Below are 22,353 nucleotides of genomic sequence, written 5' to 3' on the forward strand. Positions count from 1 at the left end.
TATTGTACGACAGTGAGTGTTATTGTACGACAGTGAGTGTTATTGTACGACAGTGAGTGTTATAATACGACAGTGAGTGTTATTGTACGACAGTGAGTGTTATTGTACAACAGTGAGTGTTATTGTACGACAGTGAGTGTTATTGTACGACAGTGAGTGTTATAATACGACAGTGAGTGTTATTGTACGACAGTGAGTGTTATTGTACGACAGTGAGTGTGTTATTGTACGACAGTGAGTGTTATTGTACGACAGTGAGTGTGTTATTGTACGACAGTGAGTGTGTTATTGTACAACAGTGAGTGTTATTGTACGACAGTGAGTGTTATTGTACGACAGTGAGTGTGTTAATGTACGACAGTGAGTGTTATTGTACAACAGTGAGTGTTATTGTACGACAGTGAGTGTTATTGTACGACAGTGAGTGTTATAATACGACAGTGAGTGTTATAATACGACAGTGAGTGTTATTGTACGACAGTGAGTGTTATTGTACAACAGTGAGTGTTATTGTACGACAGTGAGTGTTATTGTACGACAGTGAGTGTTATAATACGACAGTGAGTGTTATTGTACGACAGTGAGTGTTATTGTACGACAGTGAGTGTGTTATTGTACGACAGTGAGTGTTATTGTACGACAGTGAGTGTGTTATTGTACGACAGTGAGTGTGTTATTGTACAACAGTGAGTGTTATTGTACGACAGTGAGTGTTATTGTACGACAGTGAGTGTGTTAATGTACGACAGTGAGTGTTATTGTACGACAGTGAGTGTTATTGTACGACAGTGAGTGTGTTATTGTACGACAGTGAGTGTGTTATTGTACGACAGTGAGTGTGTTATTGTACGACAGTGAGTGTGTTAATGTACGACAGTGAATGTTATTGTACGACAGTGAGTGTGTTATTGTACGACAGTGAGTGTTATTGTACAACAGTGAGTGTGTTATTGTACGACAGTGAGTGTTATTGTACGACATTGAGTGTGTTAATGTACAACAGTGAGTGTTATTGTACGACAGTGAGTGTTATTGTACGACAGTGAGTGTGTTATTGTACGACAGTGAGTGTGTTATTGTACGACAGTGAGTGTGTTATTGTACGACAGTGAGTGTGTTATTGTACGACAGTGAGTGTGTTATTGTACGACAGTGAGTGTTATTGTACGACAGTGAGTGTGTTATTGTACAACAGTGAGTGTGTTAATGTACGACAGTGAGTGTTATTGTACGACAGTGAGTGTTATTGTACGACAGTGAGTGTTATTGTACGACAGTGAGTGTGTTATTGTATGACAGTGAGTGTTAATGTACGACAGTGAGTGTTATTGTACGACAGTGAGTGTTATTGTACGACAGTGAGTGTTATTGTACGACAGTGAGTGTGTTATTGTACGACAGTGAGTGTGTTATTGTACGACAGTGAGTGTGTTATTGTACGACAGTGAGTGTTATTGTACGACATTGAGTGTGTTATTTTACAACAGTGAGTGTGTTATTGTACGACAGTGAGTGTTATTGTACGACAGTGAGTGTTATTGTACGACAGTGAGTGTTATTGTACGACAGTGAGTGTGTTAATGTACGACAGTGAGTGTTATTGTACAACAGTGAGTGTTATTGTACGACAGTGAGTGTTATTGTACGACAGTGAGTGTGTTATTGTACAACAGTGAGTGTGTTATTGTACAACAGTGAGTGTTATTGTACTACAGTGAGTGTGTTATTGTACGACAGTGAGTGTTATTGTACGACAGTGAGTGTTATTGTACGACAGTGAGTGTTATTGTACGACAGTGAGTGTTATTGTACGACAGTGAGTGTTATTGTACGACAGTGAGTGTTATTGTACGACAGTGAGTGTTATTGTACGACAGTGTGTGTGTTATTGTACGACAGTGAGTGTGTTATTGTACGACAGTGAGTGTGTTATTGTACGACAGTGAGTGTTATTGTACGACAGTGAGTGTGTTATTATACGACAGTGAGTGTGTTATTGTACGACAGTGAGTGTGTTATTGTACGACAGTGAGTGTGTTATTGTACGACAGTGAGTGTTATTGTACGACAGTGAGTGTGTTATTGTACGACAGTGAGTGTGTTATTGTACGACAGTGAGTGTTATTGTACGACAGTGAGTGTGTTATTGTTCGACAGTGAGTGTGTTATTGTACGACAGTGAGTGTGTTATTGTATGACAGTGAGTGTGTTATTGTACGACAGTGAGTGTGTTATTGTACAATAGTGAGTGTGTTATTGTACGACAGTGAGTGTTATTATACGACAGTGAGAGTGTTATTGTACGACAGTGAGTGTGTTATTGTACGACAGTGAGTGTTATTGTACGACAGTGAGTGTGTTATTGTTCGACAGTGAGTGTGTTATTGTACGACAGTGAGTGTGTTATTGTACGACAGTGAGTGTTATTGTACGACAGTGAGTGTGTTATTGTACGACAGTGAGTGTGTTATTGTACGACAGTGAGTGTGTTATTGTACGACAGTGAGTGTGTTATTGTACGACAGTGAGTGTGTTATTGTACAATAGTGAGTGTGTTATTGTACGACAGTGAGTGTGTTATTGTACGACAGTGAGTGTGTTATTGTACGACAGTGAGTGTTATTGTACGACAGTGAGTGTGTTATTGTACGACAGTGAGTGTGTTATTGTACGACAGTGAGTGTTATTGTACGACAGTTAGTGTGTTATTGTACAACAGTGAGTGTGTTATTGTACGACAGTGAGTGTGTTATTGTACGACAGTGAGTGTTATTGTACGACAGTGAGTGTGTTATTGTACGACAGTGAGTGTGTTATTGTACGACAGTGAGTGTTATTGTACGACAGTGAGTGTGTTATTGTACGACAGTGAGTGTGTTATTGTACGACAGTGAGTGTGTTATTGTACGACAGTGAGTGTGTTATTGTACGACAGTGAGTGTTATTGTACTACAGTGAGTGTGTTATTGTACGACAGTGAGTGTTATTGTACTACAGTGAGTGTGTTATTGTACGACAGTGAGTGTGTTATTGTACGACAGTGAGTGTGTTATTGTACGACAGTGAGTGTGTTATTGTACGACAGTGAGTGTGTTATTGTACGACAGTGAGTGTGTTATTGTACGACAGTGAGTGTTATTGTACGACAGTGAGTGTGTTATTGTATGACAGTGAGTGTTATTGTACGACAGTGAGTGTGTTATTGTACGACAGTGAGTGTGTTATTGTACGACAGTGAGTGTTATTGTACGACAGTGAGTGTTATTGTACGACAGTGAGTGTGTTATTGTACGACAGTGAGTGTGTTAATGTACGACAGTGAGTGTGTTATTGTACGACAGTGAGTGTGTTATTGTACGACAGTGAGTGTTATAATACGACAGTGAGTGTGTTATTGTACGACAGTGAGTGTGTTATTGTACGATAGTGAGTGTGTTATTGTACGACAGTGAGTGTGTTATTGTACAACAGTGAGTGTGTTATTGTACAACAGTGAGTGTTATTGTACGACATTGAGTGTGTTATTGTACGACAGTGAGTGTGTTATTGTACAACAGTGAGTGTTATTGTACGACAGTTAGTGTGTTATTGTACAACAGTGAGTGTGTTATTGTACGACAGTGAGTGTGTTATTGTACGACAGTGAGTGTTATTGTACGACAGTGAGTGTGTTATTGTACGACAGTGAGTGTGTTATTGTACGACAGTGAGTGTTATTGTACGACAGTGAGTATGTTATTGTACGACAGTGAGTGTGTTATTGTACGACAGTGAGTGTGTTATTGTACGACAGTGAGTGTGTTATTGTACGACAGTGAGTGTTATTGTACTACAGTGAGTGTGTTATTGTACGACAGTGAGTGTTATTGTACTACAGTGAGTGTGTTATTGTACGACAGTGAGTGTGTTATTGTACGACAGTGAGTGTGTTATTGTACGACAGTGAGTGTGTTATTGTACGACAGTGAGTGTGTTATTGTACGACAGTGAGTGTGTTATTGTACGACAGTGAGTGTTATTGTACGACAGTGAGTGTGTTATTGTATGACAGTGAGTGTTATTGTACGACAGTGAGTGTGTTATTGTACGACAGTGAGTGTGTTATTGTACGACAGTGAGTGTTATTGTACGACAGTGAGTGTTATTGTACGACAGTGAGTGTGTTATTGTACAACAGTGAGTGTTATTGTACGACATTGAGTGTGTTATTGTACGACAGTGAGTGTGTTAATGTACGACAGTGAGTGTGTTATTGTACGACAGTGAGTGTGTTATTGTACGACAGTGAGTGTTATAATACGACAGTGAGTGTGTTATTGTACGACAGTGAGTGTGTTATTGTACGATAGTGAGTGTGTTATTGTACGACAGTGAGTGTGTTATTGTACAACAGTGAGTGTGTTATTGTACAACAGTGAGTGTTATTGTACGACATTGAGTGTGTTATTGTACGACAGTGAGTGTGTTATTGTACAACAGTGAGTGTTATTGTACGACAGTGAGTGTGTTATTGTACGACAGTGAGTGTGTTATTGTACAACAGTGAGTGTTATTGTACGACAGTGAGTGTTATTGTACGACAGTGAGTGTTATTGTACGACAGTGAGTGTGTTATTGTACGACAGTGAGTGTGTTATTGTACGACAGTGAGTGTGTTATTGTACGACAGTGAGTGTTATTGTACGACAGTGAGTGTGTTATTGTACGACAGTGAGTGTGTTATTGTACGACAGTGAGTGTTATTGTACGACAGTGAGTGTGTTATTGTACGACAGTGAGTGTTATTGTACGACAGTGAGTGTGTTATTTTTTTAAACCTTTATTTAACTAGGCAAGTCGGGTAAGAACAAATTCTTATTTTCATTGACGGCCTAGGAACAATGGGTGAACTGCCTGTTTAGGGGCAGAACGGCAGATTTTTACCTTGTCAGCTCGGGGATTCAATCTAGCAACCTTTCAGTTACGAGTCCAACGCTCTAACCACTAGGCTACCTGCTGCCCCATATGATAGTGAGTGTGTCATTGTACGACAGTGAGTGTTTGTGTTTCTAGACTAGGTGACACACATCTCATCCTCTCCAAAGGGTTCCCCCAGGCAACAAAGGCTGATGTGTTTCCTATCCACTATCTTACACACGTGCACACACACACCCACTGGACAAACCCACACGTGACTGAATCTTACCACTCTATTTCTGTTGCTTGTTTACAGGACACTGATCTCCTGGACATTGCCTACATCAAGGACGCCAGGAATGGAAAATGCACAAAAACGCCAAAGGTAAGTCAGTCGGGCCAGTGACTTCTGCTCAGTGCACGATTCAAATAGATTCAGATGTACATCTGTGTATCTTAGACAAGCAGACCAATTCTGATCTTTTTTCCACTAATTCCACTAAAAAGATCACATCAGATCTTTTCACATCAGATATTTTCACATCAGATCTTTTCACATCAGATATTTTTCAGAACTGATCTGATTAGACCAATTAGTAAAAAAAAAAATCAGAATTGGGCTTCCTGTCTAAACACAGCCTTACTGTCTTTCTGCCAAAAACTCAGTTCCAAAGTTTATGACAGGGCTTTATGAGAAATACTGGAAGACAGACAAGCTAATAGGATATATAACAGGGTTTTATGAGAAATACTGGAAGACAGACAAGCTAATAGGATATATAACAGGGTTTTATGAGAAATACTGGAAGACAGACAAGCTAATAGGATATATAACAGGGTTTTATGAGAAATACTGGAAGACAGACAAGCTAATAGGATATATAACAGGGTTTTATGAGAAATACTGGAAGACAGACAAGCTAATAGGATATATAACAGGGTTTTATGAGAAATACTGGAAGACAGACAAGCTAATAGGATATTTTTTTAGTTTTATGTAGGCTGGACAGGAATATGAGGTGAAAGAGGAAGAGAGAGACAGAGACACGGACATTTTAATATATCTGCAGATGGATACAGACCTGGAGGATATCACTGTACAATGGTGTGTGTGTGTGTGTGTGTGTGTGTGTGTGTGTGTGTGTGTGTACTTATTTGCACACAGAAATACCCCCAGATTAGTCAGATCTGCCAGAATGGCATAGGGAATAGTATAGAATAGAATAGTTATTGTCTTGTCATCTTTACAAAGCAAATTCCTTTGCTATGCTCCAACCCCCTTGACACATAAACAGACAACATATAAACAAGCACTACTTCAAACGAGGCACAGCTTAGTGTTATTGAGCAATGCCATGGCCTTGGGTGTGTCTGAGTGTCGCATTCTGGCTACAGCTGCTACACCAGGAGTCAAGGAGACTTCGACATAACGACCGTTGGCACGAATCTCTAATTGCTATGGTAAACAACAACATATTAAATTGTAGTATTTGGATGGAATGGCCCTTTGTGATGCTCTCCTTCTAAGAGCAGACTGAAGAGCAGACAGCCTGCTAATGATGCATACCAACACACTGGCAGCTGTTGCTTTTGACGCCAAACTGAATTTTAGTTGGTTGTGACCAATCTCATAGGAATATGTACGCATTCTCACATTGGCAAACTATCTGCAACCGTCAGAGAATCTGTCAGGCATATTTGGCTCTCTGGCCATTCATGCCTCACTTTAAAGGCCATTAATGCCTCACTTTAAAGGTGCAATATGTACAAATCGCTCCACCATTTCTTAGTTCCAGAAATTCTAATAGTTCGCCTAATTTCAGTTTATATGACAAAACAAGCAGTGCAGAGAATCATTGTACCATCTAAACCGCTGTGAAATATATTTTACATTACCAAAAATATTGTATTTTCAGCTGTTTGACGCTCATGTACAGAGACGCAAGTGTAAGTGACGGTGTAAGAGACAGTGTAAGTGACAGTGTAAGAGACAGTGTAAGTGACAGTGTAAGTGACGGTGTAAGAGACAGTGTAAGTGACAGTGTAAGAGACAGTGTAAGTGACAGTGTAAGAGACAGTGTAAGTGACAGTGTAAGAGACAGTGTAAGTGACAGTGTAAGAGACAGTGTAAGTGACAGTGTAAGAGACAGTGTAAGTGACAGTGTAAGAGACAGTGTAAGAGACAGTGTTAGTGACAGTGTAAGAGACAGTGTAAGAGACGCAAAAACTAAACTAAAGAACGGGAAGCATAGAAATAACTTACATAGAACAGATATACCACTTCTTAGACTTGCTTTCAACATTTCTATGTGAATTTGGTCAGGTCACCCGAAAAGTTAAATATTGCAGCTTTAATCAATCAATCAATCAAAATTATATATAAAGCCCTTCTAACTCTACTTCTATCTCTACCTCTATCTCAGCCTGTAACTCAGCCTCTACCTCTACCACAGCCTCTACATCAAATCAAATCACATTTATTTGTCACATACGCATGGTTAGCAGATGTTAATGCGAGTATAGCGAAATGCTTGTGCTTCTAGTTTCAATCATGCGGTACTATCAAATCAAATCAAATCACATGTATTTATATAGCCCTTCGTACATCAGCGATTCGTGCTGTACAGAAACCCAGCCTAAAACATCAGCTGAAAGTGCTGTACAGAAACCCAGCCTAAAACCCCAAACAGCAAGCAATGCAGGTGTAGAAGCACAGTGGCTAGGAAAAACTCCCTAGAAAGGCCAAAACCTAGGAGGAAACCTAGAGGAACCAGGCTATGTGGGGTGGCCAGTCCTCTTCTGGCTGTGCCGGGTGGAGATTATAACAGAACATGGCCAAGATGTTCAAATGTTCATAAATGACCAGCATGGTCAAATAATAATAATCACAGGCAGAACAGTTGAAACTGGAGCAGCAGCACGGACAGGTGGACTGGGGACAGCAAGGAGTCATCATGTCAGGTAGTCCTGAGGCATGGTCCTTAGGGCTCAGGTCCTCCGAGAGAGAGAAAGAAAGAAAGAGAGAAAGAGAGAATTAGAGAGAGCATACTTAAATTCACACAGGACACCGGATAGGACAGGAGAAGTACTCCAGATATAACAAACTGACCCTAGCCCCCCGACACATAAACTACTGCAGCATAAATACTAGAGACTGAGAAATTTAACAAGTAATCTAACCTAACAATTTCACAACAACTACCTTATACACACAAATGTAAAGGAATGAATAAGAATATGTACATACAAATATAGGAATGAGTGATGGCCGAACTGCATAGGCAAGATGCAGTAGATGGTATAGAGTACAGTATATACATATGAGATGAGTAATGTAGGGTATGTAAGCATTATATAAAGTGGTGTTGTTAAAAGTGACTAGTGATACATTTATTACATTAATTTTTCCATTATTAAAGTGGCTGGAGTTGAGTCAGTATGTTGGCAGCAGCCACTCAATGTTAGTGGTGGCTGTTTAACAGTCTGATGGCCTTGAGATAAAAGCTGTTTTTCAGTCTCTCGGTGCCTGCTTTGAAGCACCTGTACTAACTCTACTTGTACTGACCTCGCCTTCTAGATGATAGCGGGGTGAACAGGCAGTGGCTCGGGTGGTTGTTGTCCTTGATGATCTTTTTGGACTTCCTGTGACATCGGGTGGTGTAGGTGTCCTGGAGGGCAGGTAGTTTACCCCCTGTGATGAGTTGTGCAGACTTCACTACCCTCTGGAGAGCCTTACGGTTATGGATGGAGCAGTTGCCGTACCAGGCTGTGATACAGCCCGCCAGGATGCTCTCGATTGTGCATCTGTAAAGGTTTGTGAGTGTTTTTGGTGACAAGCCAAATTTCTTCAGCCTCCTGAGGTTGAAGAGGAGCTGCTGCGCCTTCTTCACCACACTGTCTGTGTGGGTGGACCATTTCAGTTTGTCTGTGATGTGTACGCCGAGGATCTTAAAACTTTCCACCCTCTCCACTACTGTTCCGTCGATGTGGATAGGGGGCAGCTCCCTCTGCTGTTTCCTGAGGTCCACGATCATCTCCTATGTTTTGTTGACATTGAGTGTGAGGTTATTTTCCTGACACCACACTCCGAGGGCCCTCACCTCCTCCCTTTAGGCCGTTGGTAATCAAGCCTACCACTGTAGTGTCATCTGCAAACTTGATGATTGAGTTGTAGGCGTGCGTGGCCACGCAGTCATGGGTGAACAGGGAGTACAGGAGAGGGCTGAGAAATCACCCTTGTGGGGCCCCAGTGTTGAGGATCAGCGGGGTGGAGATGTTGTTACCTACCCTAACCACCTGGGGGCAGCCCGTCAGGAGGTCCAGGACCCAGATGCACAGGGCGGAGTCGAGTCCCAGGGTCTCGAGCTTAATGACGAGTTTGGAGGGTACCATGTTGTTAAATGCTGAGCTGTAGTCGATGAACAGCATTCTTACATAGGTATTCCTCTTGTCCAGATGGGTTAGGGCAGTGTGCAATGTGATTGCAATTGCGTCATCTGTGGACCTATTGGGGCGGTAAGCAAATTGGAGTGGGTCTAGGGTGTCGGGTAGAGTGGAGGTGATATGGTCCTTGACTAGTCTCTCAAAGCACTTCACGATGACGGAAGTGAGTGCTACGAGGCGGTAGTCATTTAGCTCAGTTACCTTTGCTTTCTTGGGAACAGGAACATGGTGGCCCTCTTGAAGCATGTGGGGACAGCAGACTGGGATAAAGATTGATTTAATATGTCCGTAAACAAGCCAGCCAGCTGGTGTGTTTGAGTCTCTACCTCTACCTCATCCTCTACTGTACCTCTGCGTGTACCTCTATCTCAGCCTCATTCTCATTATACAAATTCTCCTTTTACATTAAAGAACAGCAAAGTCCCTGCTTCTATTATGGAAGGACACAGGGTAGATAAAAAAACATTTGTATTTATTCAACAAGGCCAGTCCCATTGAGACAGAGAGACAAGAAGCAGTATCACTAGCACCCTAACAAATGTTTGTTTTTTAAATTATAAATAGGTTATTATGTGGGTTTGTGGGTTACTTTAATGTCCCTCAAGATGAGTGGCGTCATCTCAGACAACAGCTAGTTGTAGCAGACAGACAGAGCCAGCCCGACACAGTGTTGATGTGAGATGGGCTGTTGTGTAGTTAATGAAGGTCAGATGTGTCTAAACAGGCTTGCCAGGGATTTCACGGCTGTGTTGTCTACGTCTGGGATCTGTTTCTTACAGACACAGGCCCGCCTGGTCAGTACTGATGGAAATGACAGGGGTATGGAAACATAGAATCTGACAATTCCATATTCTTCATAACAGACAACTGCTTGTGTTCATTGTTTGGTATACAGTGGCTTGCGAAAGTATTCACCCCCCTTGGCATTTTTACTATATTGTTGCCTTACAACCTGGAATTAACATGGATTCTGGGTGGTTTGTATCATTTGATTTACACAACATGCCTACCACTTTGAAGATGCAAAATATTTTTTATTATGAAACAAACAAGAAATAAGAAAAAAAAACTGAAAACTTGAGCGTGCATAACTATTCACCCCCCCCCCCCCAAAGTCAATACTTTGTAGTGCCACCTTTTGCTGCAATTACAGCTGCTAGTCTCTTGGGGTATGTCTCTATAAGCTTGGCACATCTAGCCACTGGGATTTTTGCCCATTCTTCAAGGCAAAACTGCTCCAGCTCCTTCAAGTTGGATGGGTTCCGCTGGTGTACAGCAATCTTTAAGTCATACCACAGATTCTCAATTGGATTGAGGTCTGGGCTTTGACTAGGCCATTCCAAGACATTTAAATGTTTCCCCTTATACCACTTGAGTGTTGCTTCATCAGTATGCTTAGGGTCATTGTTCTGCTGGAAGATGAATCGCCGCCCCAGTCTCAAATCTCTGGAAGACTGAAACAGGTTTCCCTCAAGAATTTCCTTGTATTTAGCGCCATCCATCATTTCTTCTAATTTGACCAGTTTCCCAGTCCTTGCCAATATGATGGCGTTCTCAGGGTGATGAGAGGTGTTGGGTTGCGCCAGACATAGCGTTTTCCTTGATGGCCAAAAAGCTCAATTTTAGTCTCATCTGACCAGAGTACCTTCTTACAAATGTTCGGGGAGTCTCCCACATGCCTTTTGGCGAACACCAAACATGTTTGCTTATTTTTTTCTGGCCACTCTTCCGTAAAGCCCAGCTCTGTGGAGTGTACGGCTTAAAGTGGTTCTATGGACAGATACTCCAATGTCCTCTGTGGAGCTTCGCAGCTCCTTCACGGTTATCTTTGGTCTCTTTATTGCCTCTCTGATTAATGCCCTAGTTGCCTGGTCTGTGAGTTTTGGTGGGCTGCCCTCTCTTGGCAGGTTTGTTGTGGTGCCATATTCTTTCCATTTTTTAATAATGGATGTAATGGTGCTCCGTGGGATGTTCAAAGTTTCTGATATTTTTTTATAACCCAAACCTGATCTGTACTTCTCCACAACTTTGTCCCTGACCTGTTTGGAGAGATCCTTGGTCTTCATAGTGCTGCTTACTTGGTGGTGCCCCTTGTTTAGTGGTGTTGCAGACTCTGGGGCCTTTCAGAACAGGTGTATATATAGTGAGATCATGTGACAGATCATACAATCTTAGATTGCACACAGGTGGACTTTATTTAACTAATTATGTGACTTCTGAAGGTAATTGTTTGCAATTTTTTTACATTTTGAAATAAGTATTTTTTTTCACTTCACTTCACCAATTTGGACTATTTTGTGTATGTCTATTACATGAAATCCAAATAAAATCTATTTAAATTACAGGTTGTAATGCAACAAAATAGGAAAAACGCCAAGGGGGGTGAATACTTTTGCAAGACACTGTATCTTTAGCTACAGTGCCTTCAGAAATAATTACAAAGTGGGATTAAAATGGATTTAATTTAACGATCCATACCAAATACTATGTAATGTCAAAGTGAAAGATATATTAATGAGAAAAATCTCCCAGTGTCTGGTGGCAAACAGACTGAACCAGGTTTTCCTCAAATTTTTTGCCTGTGCTTAGCTCCATTCTGTTTCTCCTTTATCCTGAAAAACTCCCCAGTCCTTAAAGATTATAAACATACCCATAACATGATGCAGCCACCACTATGCTTGTAAATATGTAGAGTGGTACTCAGTAATGTGTTGTATTGGATTTGACCCGAACATAACACTTTGTATTTAGGACAAAAAACAATATGCTTTGCCACATTATTTTGCAGTATTACTTTGGTTGCCAACATGTTGCATGTTTTGGAATATTTTTATTCTGTACAGGCTTCCTTCTTTTCACTCTGTCAATTAGGTTAGTATTGGGAAGTAACTACAGTGCAGTGTTGTTGATCCATCCTCAGTTTTCTCCTATCACAGTCATTAAACTCTGTAACTGTTTTAATGAAACCCTGAGCGGTTTCCTTCCTCTCTGGTAACTGAGTTAGGAAGGAAATCTGTATCTTTGTAGTGACTGGGTGTATTGATACACCATCCAAACTGTAATTAATAACTTCACCATGCTCAAAGAGATATTCAATATCACTGCTCAACTGAGGGACCATACAGATAATTGTATGTGTGGGGTACAGAGATGAGGTACTCATTCAAAAATAATTTTAAAGACTATTATTGCACACAGAGTGAGTCCATGCAATTTATTATGACTTGTTGGGCACATGTTTTACTCCTGAAGTTATTTAGGCTTGCCATAACAAAGGGGTTCAATACTTATTGACTCAAGATTTTTCAGCTTTTCATTTTTAATTAATTTCCACTTTGATATTATGGGGAATTGCGTGTAGGCCAGTGACAAAAACAAAATCTCTATTTCATCCATTTTAAATGAAGGCTGTAGCACAACAAAATGTTGGAAAAGTCAAGGGGTGTGAATACTTTCTGAAGGCACTGTCCTTTAATGGTGTGCCCATCTGAATAAGCTGATGGTCAGTGTGGCTAACCATTATTCCCCAGAGGCCTGGTCAATGTAGCAGGAGCTCTCTCTCAGCTTGATGGGACGTTATTAGACCAGATTACAGTTGAGAGGGAACTGGCTGTTCCTGTCCTCGCCACTCACAAAAAATAATCTCTCTAAACCTCATAACTTAATTCTCAGAATTTGATTCTCATAACTTGATTCTTCTAACTTGATCATCATAGCTTGATCCACATTACTAGATACTCATAACTTCCTCTTCATAACACAATTCTCTTAACTTCATAACGTTATCTACCTCAATAACTTCTCCAACTCCATTCAATATTAAGTCAATTATCTTCCTCTACGAATCACAATTTTCCCCTCCCATGGTTGGAATCATTCTCACTGCTCCCAGGGAACCAGATAGACACACTATAGGAAGATTAACTCTAGAACCGCTAGGCCGCGAGGGACCCCCCCCCCCCCCCTCCTTCAAACTAATGAGCAGTCATTCTGACTGCAACATTCTAAAAGTATCATTCATATATTTCATATATGCAATCGCAAAAATAATCATTTGGTTGTGTCTATGAAGGCCTTGGGTAACATTAGAATGCGATTTTTATTTTATCTCAAATAACACAACAGCATTTTCATTCGTTTATGTTACTGTAGGCTATACGTAAAAAATATAATAATAACAAACTTCAAGTGTTCAATAAATTGTATTTGTGGCGTGCCTTTGTTACAAGAATGAAACAGAAAGCATGTATTGGAACACGATAACAGTTTAAAAAATAGTTATAAAAATACCCGAACCACTAATTCGCATGGCCAAATTATGAAACATCAGTAGCCTAAACATAAATTATAAGCACCAAGTGGCCTTGATAAATAGTGAAACTCGGCATAAAAACAATAATGGCATTATAATGAATATAAGTGGCGATATGACAGCAGTCAGAAAATAGTAAATTATTGTCAGCGTGTGCTTATATTGAGCGCGTTTTCACTCAATGGCATGTTGGATTTCATATAGCTGGTATCCCTTGTCCTAACACTTGACAACACATTTGACACACTGATATACCTTTGTTTTGTTGTTATGCACAATGGTTTCCGGTTTTCGCCTAATTGTGTTCCGTTGTCTTGTTATTCTTTGTGGATTACAACGCCTGTGCACGTGCCTTATTTTGCGCAGAGGGAGGCAGCTCCGGTCTCCCTTTGTTCATGGTGCCAGCCAGACTTGTTTTTTTTGCAAGCAAATTGTTCGTGGATGCCAGTGAAGTTAAGAAATTGTCCATGGTAAGATTTCTCCCCTTGCCAAAGTAAGGTCTCCGACACTCGCACACCTGATGCTGACCAATGTGGATCTTTTCCCAGATATTGAAATCCGTTCAACATGTACAATTGCGCTCGCTCTCACTGTGTAGCCTACTCCAGATAGATCAGAGTAGACTGCTTGGATTCGGTGGACTGATATTGGGTACATACCATTTTAAGATTATAATAAGAGTGGATCAGTACAATAGAATGGCCCGCCCTGTTCTTAATTCACAATTGGTGATGACATAATTATGCGTCGTTGGCTTCCCACTCACCCATTCGCCCCATCATACTTTACTTCATTTATTTCATCTGTTGTTATACAGGATGTGTGAAATTAGTTTCGGTACAGTTTCGAAGCAATTATCCGGGTGATTATCAGCGGGGCACTTTCAACTGTCGGAAGAGGCCCTAAAGTGGGGAGAAGGAGGGGCAACAGGGAAACAATTCAAAAAAATGAAATGCCCTCTTAAAACTGGTTAGAACTCCAGTTCTGTTTGTGATAAAGATTCTAACAACGACATTGTGTTATATAGACTTATTAAGGAAAAGTCAAAGTCAAGGATGGAGGAGGGCAAGACTTTAAAAATGTCAAGGTAATACATTTTTTTTTTACTGTTTTAGCGGTTCTAGTGTTAAAAGACTTCAGCCACAATTGAGTCCCGGAGGGCTTTGACTTTCATGGACGGGAATTGTTCTTTCTTAGAAAAAGCGCAGGAGAAAAGCATTCAGCCTTTCAATAGGGCGCTGTGCGTCCGCTGGGTCATCATGACAGGCTTGCTCATTCTCCATGTTTATGTTGAGCAAACCCAAACCACTTCTGTACGTGTCATCTCAGTTACACTTTAGAAATATAATCTCATTGCTATCATTGAAGTACTATTTCAAGATGTTCTTGCTATAAAGCTAACCTAACCTCACTGACGTGATGTTCCAACAAGATCTCACAGTCTCACATCAGAATTAGACATTCATCCATGTTTCTCAAATGACACATTTCGAAGTTGTTCAGAAAGGCCACATTTAAGTTTAGGTATTAGCTTAGAATTTTTAAGGTTAGGGTTGAGTTTAGGCATAAACTCTGAATGCTTAAGGAACAGGTTAAGGTTTGGGATAGGCTTAATACAAAATCTCAAAAACAATTTTCTATCGCTGGATTCAAACTTGCAGCATTTGGTACCAAAAGTAGATGTTTACGCCTATCCTCCATTCCCGTCAAGGAAAATTGAAATCTAAACTCAGCAAAAAAAGAAACGTCAATTTTTCAGGACCCTGTTTTTCAAAGATAATTTGTAAAAATACAAATAACACCACATATCTTTATTGTAAAGGGTTTACACTGTTTCCCATGCTTGTTTAATGAACCACAAAATGAATGAACATGCACCTGTGGAACGGTCGTTAAGGCACTGACAGCTTACAGACGGTAGGCAATTAAGGTCACAGTTATGAAAACTTAGGACACTAAAGAGGCCTTTCTACTGACTCTGAAAAACACCAAAAGAAAGATGCCCAGGGTCCCTGCTCATCTGCATGAATGTGCAATAGGGATGCTGCAAGGAGGCATGAGGACTGCGAATGTGGCCAGGGCAATAAATTGCAATGTCCGTACTGTGAGACGCATAAGACAGCGCTACAGGGAGACAGGATTGACAGCTGATTGTCCTCGCAGTGGAAGACCACATGTAACAACACCAGCACAGGATCGGTACATCCGAACATCACACCTGCGGGACAGGTACAGGATGGCAACTGCCTGTTTTAAGGCAGGTCCTCACCAGACATCACCGGCAACAACGTCGCCTATGGGCACAAACCCACCGTCGCTGGACCAGACAAGACTGGCAAAAAGTTCTCGTCACTGACGAGTCGCGGTTTTGTCTCACCAGGGGTGATGGTCGGATTCGCGTTTATCGTCGAAGGAATGAGTGTTACACCGAGGCCTGTACTCTGGAGCGAGATCGATTTGGAGGTTGAGGGTCCGTCATGGGCTGGGGCGGTGTGTCCCAGCATCATCGAACTGAGCTTGTTGTCATTGGTACATAAGCACATAACAGCTAATGCTCAAGAACAATGACGTTGATGCATATTACACAAGCACACACTCTCTCAGATTTACACACACACACGCACGCATGCACGCACACACACACACACACACACACACACACACACACACACACACACACACACACACACACACACACACACACACACAGGAACCTACGCAAACAGGTTAATCTAGACCAAGTGACAGGGGTGAAAATAGAGTTCTGGTGGAATTTCAATGAGAACTGTCTACAAAGGCTTTCGGCCCGCTTGGCCTGCCCTGAAAGAACCACTGTTATCTGTAGAGAAAACACATGGAGCCAGATGCTATGAAATAATGTGGTCGCTAAAACAATACCCCGTATCAGCCACAACCACACACACAAAACAATCAGCACAGACACAAAACAATCAGCACAGACACAGAACAATCAGCACAGACACAGAACAATCAGCACAGACACAGAACAATCAGCACAGACACAGAACAATCAGCACAGACACAGAACAATCACCACAGACACAGAACAATCACCACAGACACACAATAGTAGGGGGCTATTGAGGCCTGTTAGTTGACCTTGTGGTTCTATCTACTGTACACAGCTAGTCTTAGTTAAGACAAAACACCAGGGACACTTATTGTGCTACGGGACTTCACTTTCTTCTTTACGTTCCATGGTACAACTCAGGGCCAGTCCAGAGAGAAAGGACAGGAAAGTGTTTGTGTTTACACAGTGTTCCAGTGACGTCTCTGTTTACAGTGTTTACAGCAGGGCTCTGGGGAACTAGCCAGCTCAGTGTCAGTCTGCCTGTCTGTTAGGACCGGGAATTGCCAGGGACCTCACAATACGATATTACACGATATGCATTGCAATTCTATATGTATCACAATTTACCACGATTCTGTGTTTTTCGATTTGATTCTGTGATTTTATTGTGATTTGATGTTCCAAACATATTGCTCACTATATGTCTTCTGCAGAGGTAAAAGAGAGAGCATGAGAACATTTGTTTTGATCAGTCATGAAAATAAAACTCCTGAAAAAATGTTGGCTCCCCTTTAGAAAAGAAGATTGAGGCCAAGCTATAGAAGGAGAAATACCAGAGTTGTGGGCCAGGTACAGCCGACTAGCGCTAGCTAACATTATTAACTACCTAGCAAAAAAATGAATCAAAAATTGTTACTTGGAGTCATAGAATCTATATAATATCTGCAAAAATAAAATAGTCATACTCTACTGTATATGTTTTTTGTCCATCCCTACTGTCTGTCCTCTGCAGCTCATTAATAGGAGCCAGGGGAGAGTTAGCTTACCCTGTGCTTCACAGTCAAAACAGGTTGCCCATGTATTATGACAACATTTTGAGGCTTGTCAAAGTTCGGTAGCTGAAGTCCACGCCCCTTCGTCAGTGATTGGTCAACAGTAGGAATTCTTCAATGAAGTGTTTGTTGTTATTCAATGACAGAAGACTACTTTTCATGGACATTTTTACACTGGAGAAATACTGCACCAAACATCTTAGTTAAATGTAAAATTGTACGACTATGACCCTCTTAGCAAAAACATCAACATTTATTATAGTTAAATGTAAAATTGTACGACTATGACCCTCTTAGCAAAAACATCAACATTTATTATAGTTAAATGTAAAATTGTACGACTATGACCCTCTTAGCAAAAACATCAACATTTATTATAGTTAACTGTAAAATTGTATGACTATGACCCTCTTAGCAAAAACATCAACATTTATTTTGAAGAAGTGTACTGGCTATGGTGTCTCAACAGGGACAAACAGTAATATTACGCTTCTTGTGTAATGTAATCTTTAAATCCCAAAACTCACTTCTGTTTACATTGAGAGTATGCTTGTGTTGCGATATCCAAAGCGTGCCACTTGGAATGCATGGCCAATACTTTGCTTCATTCTAAGTGGTATATGCCAGTGTTAGTGGATATTGAAGCAGAGCTTATGTGTTGTCATGGAAGTTAAAGGCCTGTAATGGATAATAGATAATAGATGTCGGTATTTCCTTTCATCTGTGACCTCTGTGGTCCGCCGTGGTCGATGAAAGAGGGGGTCACAGCGGGAGGAGTCAGCCATAACGATCAGGAACCTTTCAAGCATATTAATCCCCCGAGTAACAGACAGACAGACAGACAGACATACACAAGGTCACTGTCTACTGAGGTTGTCACTAGTTACCACAGCCACAAAGTCACAAACCCTGACCATTTATACAATTTCTCTTCTTAAAATGTGATTTAAACCTATCCCTAACTGTAACTCTAACCTTAAATTAAGACCAAACAGTCCATTTCTGTTTTAATACATTTTTACAATATACCCAATTGTGACCAACCGGCTCGATTTGGTCTTATGTAGCAACATTTGAAATTGTGTGTTTTACAGTGGATAAAAGTATAGACTCAGAGCTAGAAAATGGTGTATTACTTACATAAACTACAGTTGAAGGACAATGGGAAAGTAATTCTGCTTTGAAAGTTGATCAACTTGAAACTTCACTGTTGAGAAAATGGCCCTTGAATGTTTTGGTAAACCTACTGGGAAAGGGGGATACCTAGACAGTTGTACAACTGAATGCAGGGGGTTCAATCCAACAACCTTTCGGTTACTGGCCCAACGCTCTAACCACTAGGCTACCTGCCGGAGATCTCTTCTTTGTCTACACCCATTCAGCATCATTCAAACCCTCTTAAGACTTTGCCCCGCCCATCTCTTTAAGGATTTACTTGTACTTAACAACCAACGTTTCAAGACTAAAGGCTAGTTTATACTACGGGTGTATTCGTAAATTCAATCTGGAGTGCCAGTGTGCGCCCTGGGCGTTTGTAAACTCAGAGCATTGTCAGATTGTCTGTTCCTAAATTCAGAGTGTTCAGAGCGCACACTTGACTCTCTGGCTGAGGAGTAGGGTTGATCCGAGAGTTCTGGCCTAACAACGGCAGTCAAGCTCCCAAGCTAACTGGCTAACGTTGGCTAGCTTGCTAGCTACTTCCAGACATATGAGAGAACAGCTCACTCTGACCATTTTATTCACCCTAGCAAAGCTGGTTAGGCTGTTTTCATGTTATCCAGAGCGTTGGTGACTGTGACTGTGCTGCTGGCAACAATTTAATTAAGATTTTTTGCCGACGTTTACTGACACCGGCCATATTCAACGGGTGTTGAGCGTTCGTAAGTTCATCAGTTATTCTAAGCTCTGGCACACTTAGACGAGAGTGCTCTGCAATCGGAGTAGATAGCCAGAGCGAATTTATCAGCTATGTCTATTGACAGTTATCGCAGTGACATCATGAACATCTATTGAAATGTTTAATTGCATAGTGGAGTCTTTTGTTTAGACATGTAAACTAGCTATCTAAACAATAATCCCAACTCGTTACCACCCTGCATGAATCAATTTTAGCTAGCTAACATTAGGCTATAACTAGCAATGCAAATGGCTCTGAGATACGAATAATATTACCATGCAGATCATACACGTAACGTTAGCTAGCGAGCTAACAGTACGCTTTAACTGAAATGAAAACGACTTTCTGACAGAATGAGAAACGTGTAATATTAGAAAAGCTAGCTAGACTATCTTAACCTTATACATCGATGGACGCTTCTCCCTCTCCGTCACGGATGCCATGGTTGCTATTAGATTGAAGATGTAATCTGGAGACAGGTGTTTTATACAGCCTTTTGTGTGTTCTCTTTTCAGCTCCTTCTGCTTATTTGCAATCAAAGGCCAGAATTTTCTCCATCCCCTTAGCTTTCATACTCTAATTCCACTGATTTCAAAACTCGGTCCTCCAGAAAGTGGAGAGCAACACTTTGATGTCTTTGAAAAAAAGCTGCGTTAGAAAGGATGAACTACAACTACTCTGTCAATCACCATATTCTTATCGGCAGACTCAGTAGCCTCGGTTTTTCTGATGACTGCCTTGCCTGGTTCACCAACTACTTTGCAGACAGAGTTCAGTGTGTCAAATCGGAGGGCATGCTGTCCGGTCCTCTGGCAGTCTCTATGGGGGTGCCACAGGGTTCAATTCTCGGGCCGACTCTTTTCTCTGTATATATCAATGATGTTGCTCTTGCTGCGGGCGATTCCCTGATCCACCTCTACGCAGACGACACCATTCATTATACTTCCGGCCCGTCCTTGGACACTGTGCTATCTAACCTCCAAACGAGCTTCAATGCCATACAACACTCCCTCCGTGGCCTCCAACTGCTCTTAAACGCTAGTAAAACCAAATGCATGCTTTTCAACCGTTTGCTGCCTGCACCCGCACGCCTGACTAGCATCACCACCCTGGATGGTTCCGACCTTGAATATGTGGACATCTATAAGTACCTAGGTGTCTGGCTAGACTCTAAACTCTCCTTCCAGACTCATATCAAACATCTCCAATCGAAAATCAAATCTAGAGTCGGCTTTCTATTCTGCAACAAAGCCTCCTTCACTCACGCCGCCAAACTTACCCTAGTAAAACTGACTATCCTACCGATCCTCGACTTCGGCAATGTCATCTACAAAATTGCTTCCAACACTCTACTCAGCAAACTGGATGCAGTTTATCACAGTGCCATCCGTTTTGTCACTAAAGCACCTTATACCACCCACCACTGCGACCTGTATGCTCTAGTCGGCTGGCCCTCGCTACATATTCGTCGCCAGACCCACTGGCTCCAGGTCATCTACAAGTCCATGCTAGGTAAAGCTCCGCCTTATCTCAGTTCACTGGTCACGATGGCAACACCCACCCGTAGCACACGCTCCAGCAGGTGTATCTCACTGATCATCCCTAAAGCCAACACCTCATTTGGCCGCCTTTCGTTCCAGTTCTCTGCTGCCTGTGACTGGAACGAATTGCTGTACATAGTCTATCGGTAAATAGCCCACCCATTTTTACCTACCTCATCCCCATACTGTTTTTATTTATTTTATTTTCTGCTCTTTTGCACACCAATATCTCGTACCTGTACATGACCATCTGATCATTTATCACTCCAGTGTTAATCTGCAAAATTGTAATTATTCGCCTACCTCCTCATGCCTTTTGCACACAATGTATATAGACTCTCCTTTTATCTACTGTATTATTGACTTGTTAATTGTTTACTCCATGTGTAACTCTGTGTTGTCTGTTCACACTGCGATGCTTTATCTTGGCCAGGTCGCAGTTGCAAATGAGAACTTGTTCTCAACTAGCCTACCTGGTTAAATAAAGGTGAAATAAAAAAAAATACTGAGCAGCTCATGTTATAGATAGAAGCGTGCTACATGGCAGACCATGCATTTTCCGTGGCTAAACCAACTAGGCTCATCATTTAACAGTATTTACAGCTGGCTGTCACGAAGTTGGTCCCTCTCCTTGTTCAGGCGGCGTTCCGTGGTCGAAGTTACCAACCTTCTAGCCATCGCTGATCCTCTTTTCATTTTCCTTTGGTTTTGTCTTGTCTTCCATCACACCTGGTTCCAATCCCATCATTTACATGTTGTGTATTTAACCCTCTGTTCCCCCTCATGTCCTTGTGGGTGATTGTTTATTGTAGTGCTTGAACACGTCTGTCCTGGTGGGTGATTGTTTATTGTAGTTCTTGAACACGTCTGTCCTGGTGGGTGATTGTTTATTGTAGTTCTTGAACACGTCTGTCCTGGTGGGTGATTGTTTATTGTAGTTCTAAACCACGTCTGTCCTGGTGTGTGATTGTTTATTGTAGTTCTTGTAGTTCTTGAACATGTCTGTCCTGGTGGGTGATTGTTTATTATAGTTCTTGAACACGTCTGTCCTGGTGGGTGATTGTTTATTGTAGTTCTTGAACACGTCTGTCCTGGTGGGTGATTGTTTATTGTAGTTCTTGAACACGTCTGTCCTGGTGGGTGATTGTTTATTGTAGTTCTTGAACACGTCTGTCCTGGTGTGTCGGGTTATGGACCCATTTATTTAATTATTCTGTTTTCCGTTGGGTTTTTGTTAATAAACTGCGCCGTTGGAAACACAGTTATTTCTCTCCTGCGTCTGACTTCTCTGACGCCAGTTCGCACCCCTTACAACATTATAATGTGCAGTTCACACCCCTTACAACATTATAATGTGCAGAAGATGTGCAGTTCACACCCCTTACAACATTATAATGTGC

General features: G+C 41.4%; 1 protein-coding gene across 4 annotated transcripts in view; it reads left to right on the top strand.

The window, feature by feature from the left end:
• LOC110521072 (1-phosphatidylinositol 4,5-bisphosphate phosphodiesterase beta-1) overlaps nt 1-22,353 on the top strand; it is a 241,742-nt gene that overhangs the window by 52,138 nt on the left and 167,251 nt on the right. For all 4 annotated transcript variants that reach the window (XM_036976058.2, XM_090233086.1, XM_036976056.2 and 1 more), the window contains exon 3: nt 5,213-5,281. In XM_036976058.2, coding sequence (XP_036831953.1) covers nt 5,213-5,281 — 69 coding nt within the window. The remainder of the gene's footprint in view (nt 1-5,212; nt 5,282-22,353) is intronic.

The sequence above is a fragment of the Oncorhynchus mykiss genome, chromosome 4 (assembly GCF_057628025.1).
Source record: "Oncorhynchus mykiss isolate SJ-2025 chromosome 4, ASM5762802v1, whole genome shotgun sequence".
Taxonomy (NCBI): Eukaryota; Metazoa; Chordata; class Actinopteri; order Salmoniformes; family Salmonidae; genus Oncorhynchus; species Oncorhynchus mykiss.